Source organism: Schistocerca cancellata, chromosome 5 (genome assembly GCF_023864275.1).
Source record: "Schistocerca cancellata isolate TAMUIC-IGC-003103 chromosome 5, iqSchCanc2.1, whole genome shotgun sequence".
NCBI classification, from domain to species: domain Eukaryota; kingdom Metazoa; phylum Arthropoda; class Insecta; order Orthoptera; family Acrididae; genus Schistocerca; species Schistocerca cancellata.
The window spans coordinates 137,634,914-137,648,222 of NC_064630.1; the positions used below are offsets into that span (position 1 = coordinate 137,634,914).

The following is a 13,309-nucleotide window of genomic DNA, read 5'->3' on the forward strand; positions in this document are numbered from 1 at the left end:
GTTGATGCTTGTGTCTGAATATACAATCATCCAGGTAAACAGCTGCTCAAAACATGTTCTGCACAACAGATGCAGGCTTATAAAGACAGTAATATGCTATGGGGGGCATCTACTTAGGCTTCCACATGGCATGTGGTAGTAATTGAAGGTACCATGACAGCTGTAGACTCTGTGAACATTGTTGCAGACAGCCTGCATCCTTTCATGCTTGAGGTCTTTCCCGAGGACCATGGCATCTTCCAGCAGGATAACTATCATGTCACAAGTCCAGAACTATACTAAGTGTTATGAGGAGCATAATAGTGAACTCATGTTGATGCCTTGGTCACCAAATTTGCCTGATCTGACCTTCATGGAATACATTTGTGAAGATATTGGGCTCCAGCTCCATACCTGAAAAACCTCCTGCCTATAATTTATGGGAAATGCAGGACCCAGGCATAGACATTTGGTGCCATATGTCTCCAGAAACCTATAAAGGGCTTTTGAACCAATGCCACAAAGAACTGCTGTTGTATTGCTTTTCAAAGGTCAACCAACATGCTATTACACTGATAGTCACAGTTTGGTCCCATCAGTGTATGTGCAAAGGAGGATTCTCAGCTTATGCATCAGCAAAAAATAAATGCCACAATAGAGTTCATACCTAACTTGTTATGAGATTTCATCTTTCGTCCATAAAGTCTAATATTAACTATGTCTGTGAAAATAAGAACCAATAATACTCATTTGATTAAGATTTTAATTTCAAAGTCTTTTTTGATTACGTTAGTTTCAATTTATGTTATTTTAAAAGCTTCCTGGTTAATTTTGAAATTAATTTTTGAAATTGTCATTTTTGTTGTAAACAGTTCCTTTACAGTACATTGCATTAAAAACACACTAAAGAAGTAGAACAGGTGTTCCGCAGTACAAGCAGACATTGAAAAGGGTCCACTTATGACATAGATTACAAAACATTGGTCTAGAGAGACATGGATAAGCAAATGCACATGGAACAAATGGCTAGGGAAGCAGGAACAAAAAAGGTGAAAGATTATTGGACTTTCGTAAATGGAATGGACTGAAGGTTGGTTGGAAACTCATGATCTGATAAGAATAAATATCATAACATGATGTAGTATATCAGTGACTGGTCTAAAAAAAAGTTTATTACACATTAGCAAAAAATGGCTCTGAGCACTATGGGACTTAACATCTGAGGTCATCAGTCCCCTAGAACTTAGAACTAATTAAACCGAACTAACCTAAGGACATCACACACATCCATGCCCAAGGCAGGATTCGAACCTGCGACTGTTGCGGTCACGCGGTTCCAGACTGAAGTGCCTAGAACCGCTCGGCCACACCGGCCAGCACACATTAGCAGATGATGAATGATGAGAAACATAGTAGACATCAAGTTTGTACCACTAGATGGCTTGGATAGTGATCATCAGCTGTTAGTAATGAATATCAAAGAACTGGAGGACAGAAAACGAGGAGAAAGGTGAAAAAGAGCATCGAAACTAGAAAACACAGAGCATCAAAACCAGAAGACAAGGAGTTAAAGGAACAATATCCAATGAAAACAAGAAATAAAATCTCACTGGGTGATCTGCAAACTGTGGAAGAGGAATGGAGTAGTTCTAAGAGCACATTTGTAGACGTAGCAGAAAAGGTGTCTGAAAAAGCTGATATATGAAAAGATACAAGACACCCTGGTGGAATTCTTAAGTTAAAGAAGCAGTTCTGAAGAATAATAAGGCATTCTAAATGTGGTTCTAGTGAAGGACATCAGAAGCAAGGGAAGAACATACAGTGAGAAACCGGAAGGCACAAAAAGTGGCCGTTGTGGTTAGAAAAATGATGATGGTACAGGATAATAAAGAAAATAAAATATGGAACAATCCAAAATCGGAGAAGAGGAATGACAAAAAATGTAAAAATGATTGATACAGATAGAAATGAAGTAGAGAAAGAGAATGACCTCAAAGAGTTGGGAGGATATCTTTCGATAATTTGCTGACTCCAGATGGAGTAGTAGAGGAAGATATAGACAAGCTAGTGGGTGAACTGGAAGTGGAACAATGATCTAATGCAGATAGATGTGGAGGAGGCACTGAAAAACATAAAAAGCGGAAATGTACCAGCACTGATGAAATAAGTATGTAAATGGGCAGAGCAGCAGAAGAGGTGGGGACACAGAGGCCATTAGAGTAATGAGTGTTGTACAGATGGAAATGTCAACTCTATAAGATTGGAAGAAGGGAATAATTGTACCTGCCATCAAGAAAAGAAATTGAGAGCATGTAAAGAAAACTACATATGCCACTGCACAAAAATCTTTGAGAAGATTCTGGAAAGAGAAATCCAGAGCACAGTGGCAAACAGCTGAGAGAAAAACAGTACAGCTCCAGGCTGGGAAGATCCACAGTGGATCTCGTACTTGCAGTGATACAGCTACAGGATCACCACTATGATTATGAGAGAATATATTGTTGGTCCTACAGGATTTAGAACGAGCATACAACACTGTATCCAGATAAAAACATCTGGAAGCATCAAGTAAGAAGGGAACACAAAGGAAACTGTAACGAGAATAAAATAATTGTACCAGGAAAGTGTAAATGGTGTGACAGTGGAAACAGACAGAAAAGTGTGACTGATATAGAGAAATGGTTTGAAACAAGGAAGAACACTATAGCCATCATATTTCATAATGGTGTTACATGATATAACAACACAAACAGCAAGAGAAACTGGAGACAGCATAACAGCAACATTGTTTGCTGATGATTTGGCAGTATAGGGGAACAACAAAGAAGAAGTACAGAAACAGTTACATGTTCTGGAAGACGTTCTGCAAGAAAATGACCTAAAAGCTAATGCAAAGTGTGAGCTGGTGGTCACAGTGAGAAAAAAGGACAGACCTATACTACATGACATTGGGTGGAGAACAGCTGAAAGTAGTGAGAGTTTCAAGTAACATATAAATATAATACCGGAAAATGGAATAAATCACCAACAGATAAGAGAGAGGGTAAGGCAAGCTCACAGCTTTGTAAGAGGTGTGAGAGGAATGACATGGAACAAAAAAGTCCCTCAGAAATGTGAGAAAGTGATGTACCACATTTACTATGTTCCAGTTTTGTTGTACGCTTCTGGAACCTGGTTTGTGAAGGAAATAGAAAAAATTAAGATGCCAGAAAGTGAGAAGAAGTTTTTGAGATGTCAGATAGGTGGAACAAAAAGTGTAAGAGGTGAGAAATGAAGGGGTTAGGGAGATAACACGTGAGAAACCCCTATGAGAGAAGGTTGAAGAAAATATATTAAAACCAGTGAAAACTGATCCCGTCAGATCACAAGTCTCTCAGAGATTCTGACAGAAAAGTGGGCAATCAGCTGCCTTAATCCTCATTCCATCTTTCTTACCAAAAATTTTGGTGTGTGAATATATTTGTGCTCTTTTAACATGGGACATTCAAAATCCTTTTGCCGTCTCTCTTTGTAATTAATACTTCATACTCAGTATCTCTCTCTCTACTGGTGCCGTCACAGCAGCAAATTATATTTATGTTGCTATATTTAATACTGTACTATTTTAAACCTCTGGTGCGGACTTGTTCCATAAAGTTAAATAAAATTCTCAGGAGACACCAGAATGTCTTTCTGGTGCATTCTGATTGAAATTAAGCCCTGCATTGATTTACAGTATATCCCACTGCCACTGTCTCCTGTCTCACTTACACTGTCTCCTTTTGTCTTTCTTTCCCATTGCCACTGTCTCCACCACACCTAAGCAGCTCAAAAATTCTGGGGAGGGGGGGGCAAATTATTTTTCCCCTATATCCACGTGTAAAATTTTCAGTCCAAAATGTGCCCTCCCCTGAACCTAGGTGTTAAAGGTCGTTGATCTACAAGGCTTCAGATCCTCCAAGCCCGCGTATGATCTCCACTTATCTGTATTTTTCATTTTCTTCTCTCTTTTGCTCCCACTGCTTCTATCTCCATCCGTCTCTCTTTCTCTTTTATTGCCACTGACCATCAGTGTCTCGTCTCTTTGGCTCCCACTGCTACTGCCTTCAACTGTCTTTCTTTCTCTTTCACTGACACTTACCTCTCTACCACCACTGTCTCCTCTCTCTTTCTCTCCCACTGCCCTGTCCCCTCTCTCTTCCACCATCATTGTCTCTCTGCTACTCTCTCTCAGCACAAAAAATATGTAAATATGTTAACATGTCAAAATTTTTGGTGAGGGAGGTGCAACAAGTACTGAGGCAGCTGATTCACCACTTTTCTGCCAGAGACTTTTGAAGAGGAATATATTCATCTTTTTTGTGCTCCTACAGGAGCATTTTTCTGCTGGTTCCCTTCTTTTCCATGCTACAGCATGCTGCTTATATAAAATAAAATCTATATGCCAGTAAACTTTTGACAATTTATTTATATTAAAGGTGTACAACTTTGCTTCCGCTGTTTTTTCCCCAACATTTGAGGCTTTAATGAAACAATTTGGCGACACACGTATCATTCAAAGTATTTTCCACCGCTGGCCACTACTTTCTCCCATCTTTCGGGCAGTGTACAATAGAGATGGGCAAAACTGTTCTTTTCAGAGATTGGATCAGAACTGTTCACTCCCTGAAATGAATTAGCTCTTTTTCATGACTCACCACTCATTTACAATAGAAAATAAATGGAAGGCACATTGCCCTTTAAACTTGGTTTATTCCAGTACTATACCTGTATTTTGATCTTATTTGATCCTATTTTGAAGTAACACAGATAATGAGTAAGAATTTTGTATTGTTTATTGAAATTTCCATGATATGACTAAGTTTTTGATTATTGATTTATTTTGCACTATCGTGGTTTTTTGGGTGATCGGAAAATGTTGTAACTTGAGATTTACATTAACAATATATTTGGCTATAATGTATTAAAATTTCATTAACCTCATACAAATACATCGCAAGCCATATATTTTTAAAGTGAACGTTTCCTTCCGAAGATGCCTAAAATCGCAAAATCCATACCAGAATAAGAAAAAAATATATAAATTTGACTGTAAAACGAAAGTGCTGCATATAGCCTTATGCAGAATAAAACAAGGAAAATATTGGTGTATCACATTTTGCGATACGTTTATCAGTTCGCTCGTAATTAAAGTGTAAATTCGAGTGTCCATAATAAAAATCCTATAGTAAGAGGAGTCATCAGGAACCTAATCTAATCAGTTTAAACAAATAAAAATAAAATAAAAACAATTTATGTATACATAACATAATAATGTAATATACATAGCGGTATTACTACGAAGAACAATATCCAGTAGAGACGAACTCCGATGCAGAGGCGCTGAGTCGAGCAGGTCGAGCCGTGAGCTGTATTACTGCGTGAGCTGAGACCGCAGAGACCAGAGTGACACCTGAGTCGCTTTGCTCAACGCTCTGGCTAGAGTCGAGACGGTGAGGCGAGCGTTGAGCGGGCGAGTTCCGAGGGTGGGGGGAGCGGTGAACTCACCCGCTCCGAGACAAATCGTCCGTTCCCTTACGAGCAGGTTGTTGCAAGTAGTTCCTATGTTATCCGCTAGGTGGCTCTCTGTCCTGTTGCTTGCATCAACTGCCCAGAGGGCAGGACGTGCGACTGAAACGATCGCCGACAGAGTGCGATGCGAAGTTAAGCTGCGCCAGACACTGCAGGCGGCAGACGATGCACAGAGACGGCACGGCATATGTGAAACACAAAATCCAATGAGGCACTGCACAATGCAGGCAGCCAAGGTAGAAGCAGGGCAGAGGCCGGCGCTGGCTGTGTTATGTGGCGTGCACTGTGCTCTGACCAGCAGAGGCGCTGCTGATATGCTCCGTCTCTCTCTCTCTCTCTCTCTCTCTCTCTCTCTCTCTCTCTCTCTCTCTCTGCCGTGGGAAACGTTTGGAGCTACCGTTCTTTTTTTCTGAATCACTGATTGTTCACTCCTTTGAAAGATTCAACTCTATGAATTAGTTCAAGAGCGGATCCCCCATCTCTAGTGTACAAATCCCGCATCGAGAAAATTGTTCATCTTTTGAAGCAATCCACGAATCGATCCAATTTGTGACTTCTTCATGAGATCGGAAGAGTTGGTCAGCAAGACCATGCGCCATTGATCTAAACAGGTGATAGTCAGAGGGAGCAATGTCTGGATAATATGGCAGGTGGGGTAGGACTTCCCATTTGAACATTTCCAAGTACATTTTGACCTCTTTTGCAACGTGGGATCGAGCGTTGTCACGCTGCAAAATCACTTTATCGTGCCTCTCGCTGTATTGCAGCCCTCTGTCTTTTAATGCTCTGCTCAAATGCATTAATTGCGTTTGATAATGAGAACCTGTGATTGTTTCACTTGGTTTTAACACATCATAACACATGACGCTGAGCTAGTCCCACCAAATGCAGAGCATGATCTTGGAGCTGTGAATATTCAGTCTGGCCTTCAACATGGAAGCATGGCTGGGAAATTCCCATGATTTTTTGTGTTTAGGGTTATCGTAATGAACCCAATTTTCGCACCTGGTCACAATGTGATGCAGAAATCCCTTCCGTTTTTGCCTCTGAAGCAACTGCTCACAAACACCGTTTAACGTCTCTCGGTTTCAGCTCACATGGGACGCAAGTTCCTTCTTTCTGAATCATGCCCATAGCCTTGAGACGTTTTGAAATGGCTTGCTGTGTCACTCCCACTAATCGTGCCAATTCTTCTTCAGTTTGACGCAAGTCTTCTTCACTCAGCAATGTCTCCAATTCTGCATCTTCGTAAACATTCTCTTCCACCACAATGCCGGTCTACGATGTTAAAATCACTGTTCCTGAAGCGTTGAAAACATTCACGACACGTTCTTTCACTAATAGCATCCTTACCCGAAGTACTTGAGAGCATTCGATGAGACTCAGCTGCTGTTTTCTTCATACTGAAACAAAACAGTAACACCTCCCGCAAATGACAAGAATTAGGCTCGTAAATTGACATTTTCAATCAAGAACAACTTTATGATGCAGACACAAATCGACTAATGTTTGAATGAGGTTATGTTGACCGAGGTCCAAGCTAACTGCCTGAAGTCTGCGATCTGTTTCTTTCGACCGCTACTTACCGCTGTCGGCACCTATCAGCAAACGGAAGCAAAGCTGTACACCTTGTACTTTGTAAAGCAACAGAAAAAAAAAATCTACTCACCAAGCTGCAGCAGGTGAACACACACACACAAAAGGGTTTAACTTTTACAAGCTTTCAGAGCCAGAGGCTCCTTCTTCTGTCAGAAGAGTTGAAGGGGAAGGAAGAGGGGTGAAGGAAAAGGACTGCAGAGGTTTAGGGAAAGGTGTACAGTACACAAAAGTCAACCAGACCCTTGGGTCAGGGGAGGCTTACCATACGGGATGAGAAGGAAAGACTGATTGTTAGGGACTGCCCAACCCCAACAATCAGACCTTCTTTGTCATCCCATCTGGTAAGTCTCCCCTGACCCGGCGTTCTGTGTGACTTTTCTGAACTGTTGCCCTTTCCCTAAACCTGCCCAGTCCTTTTCCTTCACCCCTCTTCCTTCTCCTTCAACTGTTCTGTCAGAAGAAGAAGCCACTGGCTCCGAAAGCTTATAAAAGTTAAACCCTTTTGAGTGTGTATTTGCCTGCCGCCGCTTGGTGAGTAGATTTTTTATCTATCCATTTACATTATACAGTCAATAGTTGATTATTTTCATTGTTATGTTTGTATACTTTAAAGTATATAAACAACAAATAAGTACGCATAAGGTTAACACAAAATTGTTTGCTTTACATTTTTTTCTGGATATTTTGCTCATCGATCACAATTATTTGAAAATGCCTGGCTTGCGATTTGCATCTCAAACAAGTAAAAATGTTATTAGAAGTATTTTACTGAATTTGCTATCTGTCAAATTGTACATACTTTTTGACAATCATTTTAAGTTCTTTTACAGCATAACCACAGGAGCTCAGTAATGGATAATGATATCAAAAAAATGTTTCAGCGTTGTCCGAGGACATCATCCTAAGAACATACAGTAAAAATTTCGAAGATTTGTCACAAATAGAAATTACAGAAGTGGCCGTCCGCACAACTGGTACTTTTTGTATCCAAAAATCACAGTTTTTTGGGAGTTTCTCAGAAACCATCCATGAACAAATGGTGCTTTTATAAGCCACCTAAGGTCTACACTAGACCACACCTAAGGCAAAAAAAAAAAAAACAACCAATCCGCTCAATTTGCCTGGACTGGAGGAAGTGTGTAATGTTTAAATTTTGACCCTGTAATTTTGGATAGTGACAATTTGCCTGCTCTTCCAATAGGTAACAAATGGTCACTAGACCAAGGGCTATCCAAAACACTTGATCACTTATCTCTGTGACCAATAAAACCTGAGAACCACAGGCAGCTTTTGGGAGCATATTTGTATAGGCATTTGGAGAGAATGAGGGAGACGAAGATGTCTAGGAAGCTGTACGAGATGAAGATGGAGGGCAAGAGAGCAAGAGGAACGCCACGTGACAAGTGGCTGAATCAGTGGAAGAAAGCATACAGAGGAGGGAAGACTGGGCCAGAGTCATGGAGACTGGAGATGGAATGGTCTGTGTTCCAAGAAAACCCTACTACTAGTGGGAAACTGTATACAACGAAGATGATGATTTCAATGTGATAGTCATCAAGCTATTTGGCGTGGACCATTATTTGTAAAGTGATATTCTGATAAGTAGGATACATCGGCTAATGCTCTGTTTCCCATTTTACTGTCTAGTATGGATACTAGACATCTGAATGACTGAGCAGATGTTTTAAGCCTGCTGCTGCCGAATAGTGGACTTGAAGTCCAATCATACCCTCTCAATGTCCCCTTTATGAAACTGTAATTTGTGATCTTACTCATTACAAGATGTTATCTGATGAGAATAATTCAACATTTCCTGGCAATTTTATGGGAAAAGATTAAAAGTGTTAGCCTTTCAGTAAAGCACCAACCAGCATTCATCTGCCTTTGTCACAGTTTTTCTGACTGGCTCACTTACTAAACAAAAAGTGTTTTGACACTAATTAAATTCAGCAATGATAATCACACAAAGGATGGAAAAAAGTCATAGAGGTGGAAATATCACACCACGATCTGAGAGGATGTTTGCTGCACTATTTGCACTAAAACTCTTTGAAATGCTGCAAGAAATGAAGCACGCATGATTCGTCACTTAAACATGCACAATGTTCTGAATAATGAAGTGTCAACACCAGCAGATAGAGAACAAGGTGTATCTTTTGATAGTAATTTTAGTTTGAGTTTTATATTTCCCTTCTCTGATGGACTAAAATATTGACCTAATGGGATGTGGATAGAAGACGTTAGAAAATACGCATTATCAAATTGAATGCATATTGCTGAAAACCATAATGCATGGAACTGTCTCAGGGAGGGTTTAAATAGCAGTAGATATTTAATGTCTGACTGTAATGAAATGCTAGAATGTGTAACTGACTGACAGTGCTGTAAGTTCTGATTAATGCAGTTGTTTCTTAATAGCAAAAGAGAGAGAAAGAGCGAGAGGAAGACACACTGAGGTGACAAAGTCATGGGATAGTGATACGCACATATACTTAAGGTGGTAGTATTGCGTACACAAAGTATAAAAGGGCAGTGCACTGGCAGAGCTTGTAATGGGACACCCTCCTCTAACATTAACTTTTTGTTACAGAAATAACTGACACCAGGATTAATCTCGAATCTCGTACAGGTGAACATTATTTCAGCTATTTCACCAAAAGAATTTCATATGATTTTGTATACGATGTATTATATTTCAGGTTAAAATGTATAAAAATAAATTAATTTGTTACAATTGATATGTACTAACAGTTAAAATTACTCTTCTTTTAAAAATATTTGAAATTATGACATTTCTGGTACACTTAAAATTCATATTATTAATTGCACAATCTAACACTAATTATTAAATTTATTTCTGGATTCATTTATAAAATAATGTTATATCTTGGTGATGATTCTTCTTTTGTCAAGAAAGTTTGTAAACTCTTTTGGTTTGCAAACTCTTTGGAATATTCTGAGTACCACAGAATGTAAGGAGTAGTGGACATGCCTCTGATGGAGATAGACCTATTTATGTAATCGTCACTAAAAATGTAATTTGGAATATTAAGTGGAAATTGTACAAATGGTATGATATTTAATAATGTGACAAAGAATAAAATTCAAGAAATACACAGACAAATCTTCATCAGTTATTTAGTCATCAGGAACCCACACCGTTAAATCAAAATTTCAGCCACAAGAGTGTACCTCTAGATGCAAGACTTGGAGCCAACAAGAAGAGAAAATGAAGATAAGTAAAAAGTTTTTCTTTTGTATATCTTACACCTCTCAAAGCTTTTGAAAATAATGAAGAGACTAAGAGAAATTTAATGGTGATGCGTGGGAGGATAAGATTACAAGCTGTCATTTGTACTCAAGTGATTCATGTGAAATGGTCGATGACATGATTATGGTCACACGATGTAAATTAACAGACTTCGAACACAGAATGGTAGTTGGAGCTAGAGGCATGGAATATTCCATTTAGGAAATCTTCAGGGAATTCAGCATAATGAGATCCGCAGTGTCAAGCATGTGCCAAAAAATACCAAATTTCAGGCATTACCACAGACAATGCAGTGGCCTGTGGCCTTCACTTGACGAAGGAGAGCAATGGCATTTCTGTAGTTTTCAGTGCTAACTGACAAGCAACACTGCATGAAATAACTGCAGAAATCAATGAAGGACATACAAGGAATGTAACTATTAGCACACTGCGGTGAAATATGGCATTAATGGGCTTTGGCAGTAGATGACCAATGTGAGTGCCTTTGCTAACAGCGTGACACGGCCTGCAGTGCCTCTCCTGGGCTTGTGACTATATCGGTTGAACCTTAGAAGACAGGAAAACTGTGGCCTTTAAGAACTGATGGTGTGGTGCAGAACCCAAGAAGCCATGGACCCAAGTTGTCAACAAGGCATTCTGCAAGTTGGTGGTGACACCATAATGATGTGGGCTGTGTTTACATGAAATGGACTGGGTCCTCTGATCCAACTGAACCAATCATTGACTGGAAATGGTTATGTTGGGCTACTTGGAGACCACTTCCCATACAATGATGGAATTTTTATTGGTGACAATGCACAATGTCACCAGGCCACAACTGTTTGCAATTAGTTTCAAGAACATTCAGGACAATTTGTGTGAGTGATTTAGCCAACCAGATCACCCGACATTAATCCAATCAAATATTTATGGGACACAATCAAAAGATCAGTTCATACACAAAATCCTTCACAGGCAGCCCTTTAGCAGTCATGGATGGCTCAGTATTTCTGCAGGGGACTTCCAACAACTTGTTGAGCTCATGCCATCTCAAGTTGCTGAACTATGCAGGGCAAAAGGAGGTCCGACATGACATTAGGAGGTATCCCACGACTTTTGTCACTTCAGTGTATATATTCTATGTTTATTCTGTTGACACGTCCCATACCATAATGTTTACCATGAATATGATCTATAGAACCAGTAACCAACTAGTATAACATGGGATGATTTGATAACAGCTTCTATGAGATTACTACAGTGTTATTGCATTAAATGATGAATGCATAGATATCACACTGAAGATGCAGTATTATCAATCAAAAATACGTTTGCTTTAAGTAATCATGGTTCAGCAAGGCTGAAGCCCATTTTAAAAATATATATTTGTACTTATTTTATTAGAAATATGATCCATTTGCTCTTTCCATGACAGGTGTTCATCCACAATTATACCCAAAAGTTCTCCTCTATGGAGAAGTTCTCCTCTATGGAGAACTGAATTAGCTGGCTACGACAAATAAATGATTAATTCAGGTAAGGCGTATCACAAAAATAATGTCCAGGCAGTCCCATAGGCAAGTTTTTATACAACATAATACTAGGACAGGTTCTGTATGTTTACATGGTTTTGTATGTCTTCATTAAAAATTTAAATATAGTCAGAAAAGTTATAGTAGAATGTAAATCATTTAGAAGTAGAGAAGACCACTCACTGAATGGTAGAAGCAATGAGTTATCAACAGACATGCTAAAAAGAATGAAAACTTTGCTAGCTTTCGGAATATTATGGCAGTGAGAGTAAATGATTACTTATTATGAATTATTCTTTAAAAATTACTAAATATTAGAATAAAGGAAATAAAAGGAATGAATCTCATAGAGAAAAGCATAAACCCTAAGAGTGAGTACTTGTAATGTAACAAATCTGTTACATTATAGCATAAAATATGTAAGAAATTATATAAACAACATCTCTTATGTGCCAGTTTTTTATCGTAAATACATATTTTTATTCACTATAAATAAAGTCTTGATATAATGTAAAAATGAAAATGCAGTCAGAACACAGAAATGACTTCTGGTTTGATCAGTTTTCTTATAAAACTATTGGTAGACAAAATACTCTCAGTTGGAAATTGTCAGCTAGAGCCCATATGCAGAGAACAAATAGAAAAATATTGATATACTAAAGTAAACAACCACATGCACTTGCAAAATAAATTCTGTGGAAATATGACAACAAAATCATAAAAGTTTACATGACATATCAGGAAAGCTAGAATGAATCTTTCTGATGTTACAAACTAAGGAAAAAAACACAGGAACACACAGATTTGCTGTCAGTACAGAACCTAAGAAAAATATGTGAAAATAAGAAGAAGAAAATAATGAAATATTGATTAAAAATACAGTTGAAAAAATAATCCAACCTTTGTAATCATTCTTCACTCTAGAAAAATAACCATAAACACCATTTCGTGCATGGTACTTTCTGCAAGCAGGTTTTCCAAGGAGGTGAAAGCACTTTTCATTACACACACTTAATTTTGTAGATGATTTGGTGCTTACTAATCTCTTACAGCTTGTATTTATGACACATGAATGAAGCACTATAGTACATAATTTCATCTTTAAAATGTTATATTATGTGCCTTTTTGTCAAAATCACTTAATTTACACTGAAACTGCTTTCATTCTTTGGTCTCACAAGATTCCTAAAGCACAATAATTATGGCACTGTTTGATCTTATCATGTGGTGAATGCCTCTGTTACTTGGTGTTTACTTTTCTTGTGGCCTTGAGACACTTAATCTCCTACAGTTGTTATGGTCTATTTGTACGGCTCTTTTTGTCATCTCTTCACTGCAAGGAAATCTTGCCCTAATTGAGGCCCTCGATGTTTCCAATGTAACAGAATGAATTCAAAGC

The 13,309-nt window shown here is 38.6% G+C and overlaps 1 protein-coding gene across 1 annotated transcript in view; it reads right to left on the reverse strand.

Annotated features, from left to right (window-relative positions):
• LOC126188009 (probable 2-oxoglutarate dehydrogenase E1 component DHKTD1 homolog, mitochondrial) overlaps positions 1–13,251 on the reverse strand; it is a 356,616-nt gene extending 343,365 nt beyond the window's left edge. Inside the window, exon 1 of the mRNA XM_049929425.1 lies at positions 12,811–13,251. Coding sequence (XP_049785382.1) covers positions 12,811–13,009 — 199 coding nt within the window. The 5' untranslated portion in view covers positions 13,010–13,251. The remainder of the gene's footprint in view (positions 1–12,810) is intronic.
• Between the last annotated feature and the right edge of the window lie 58 nt (positions 13,252–13,309).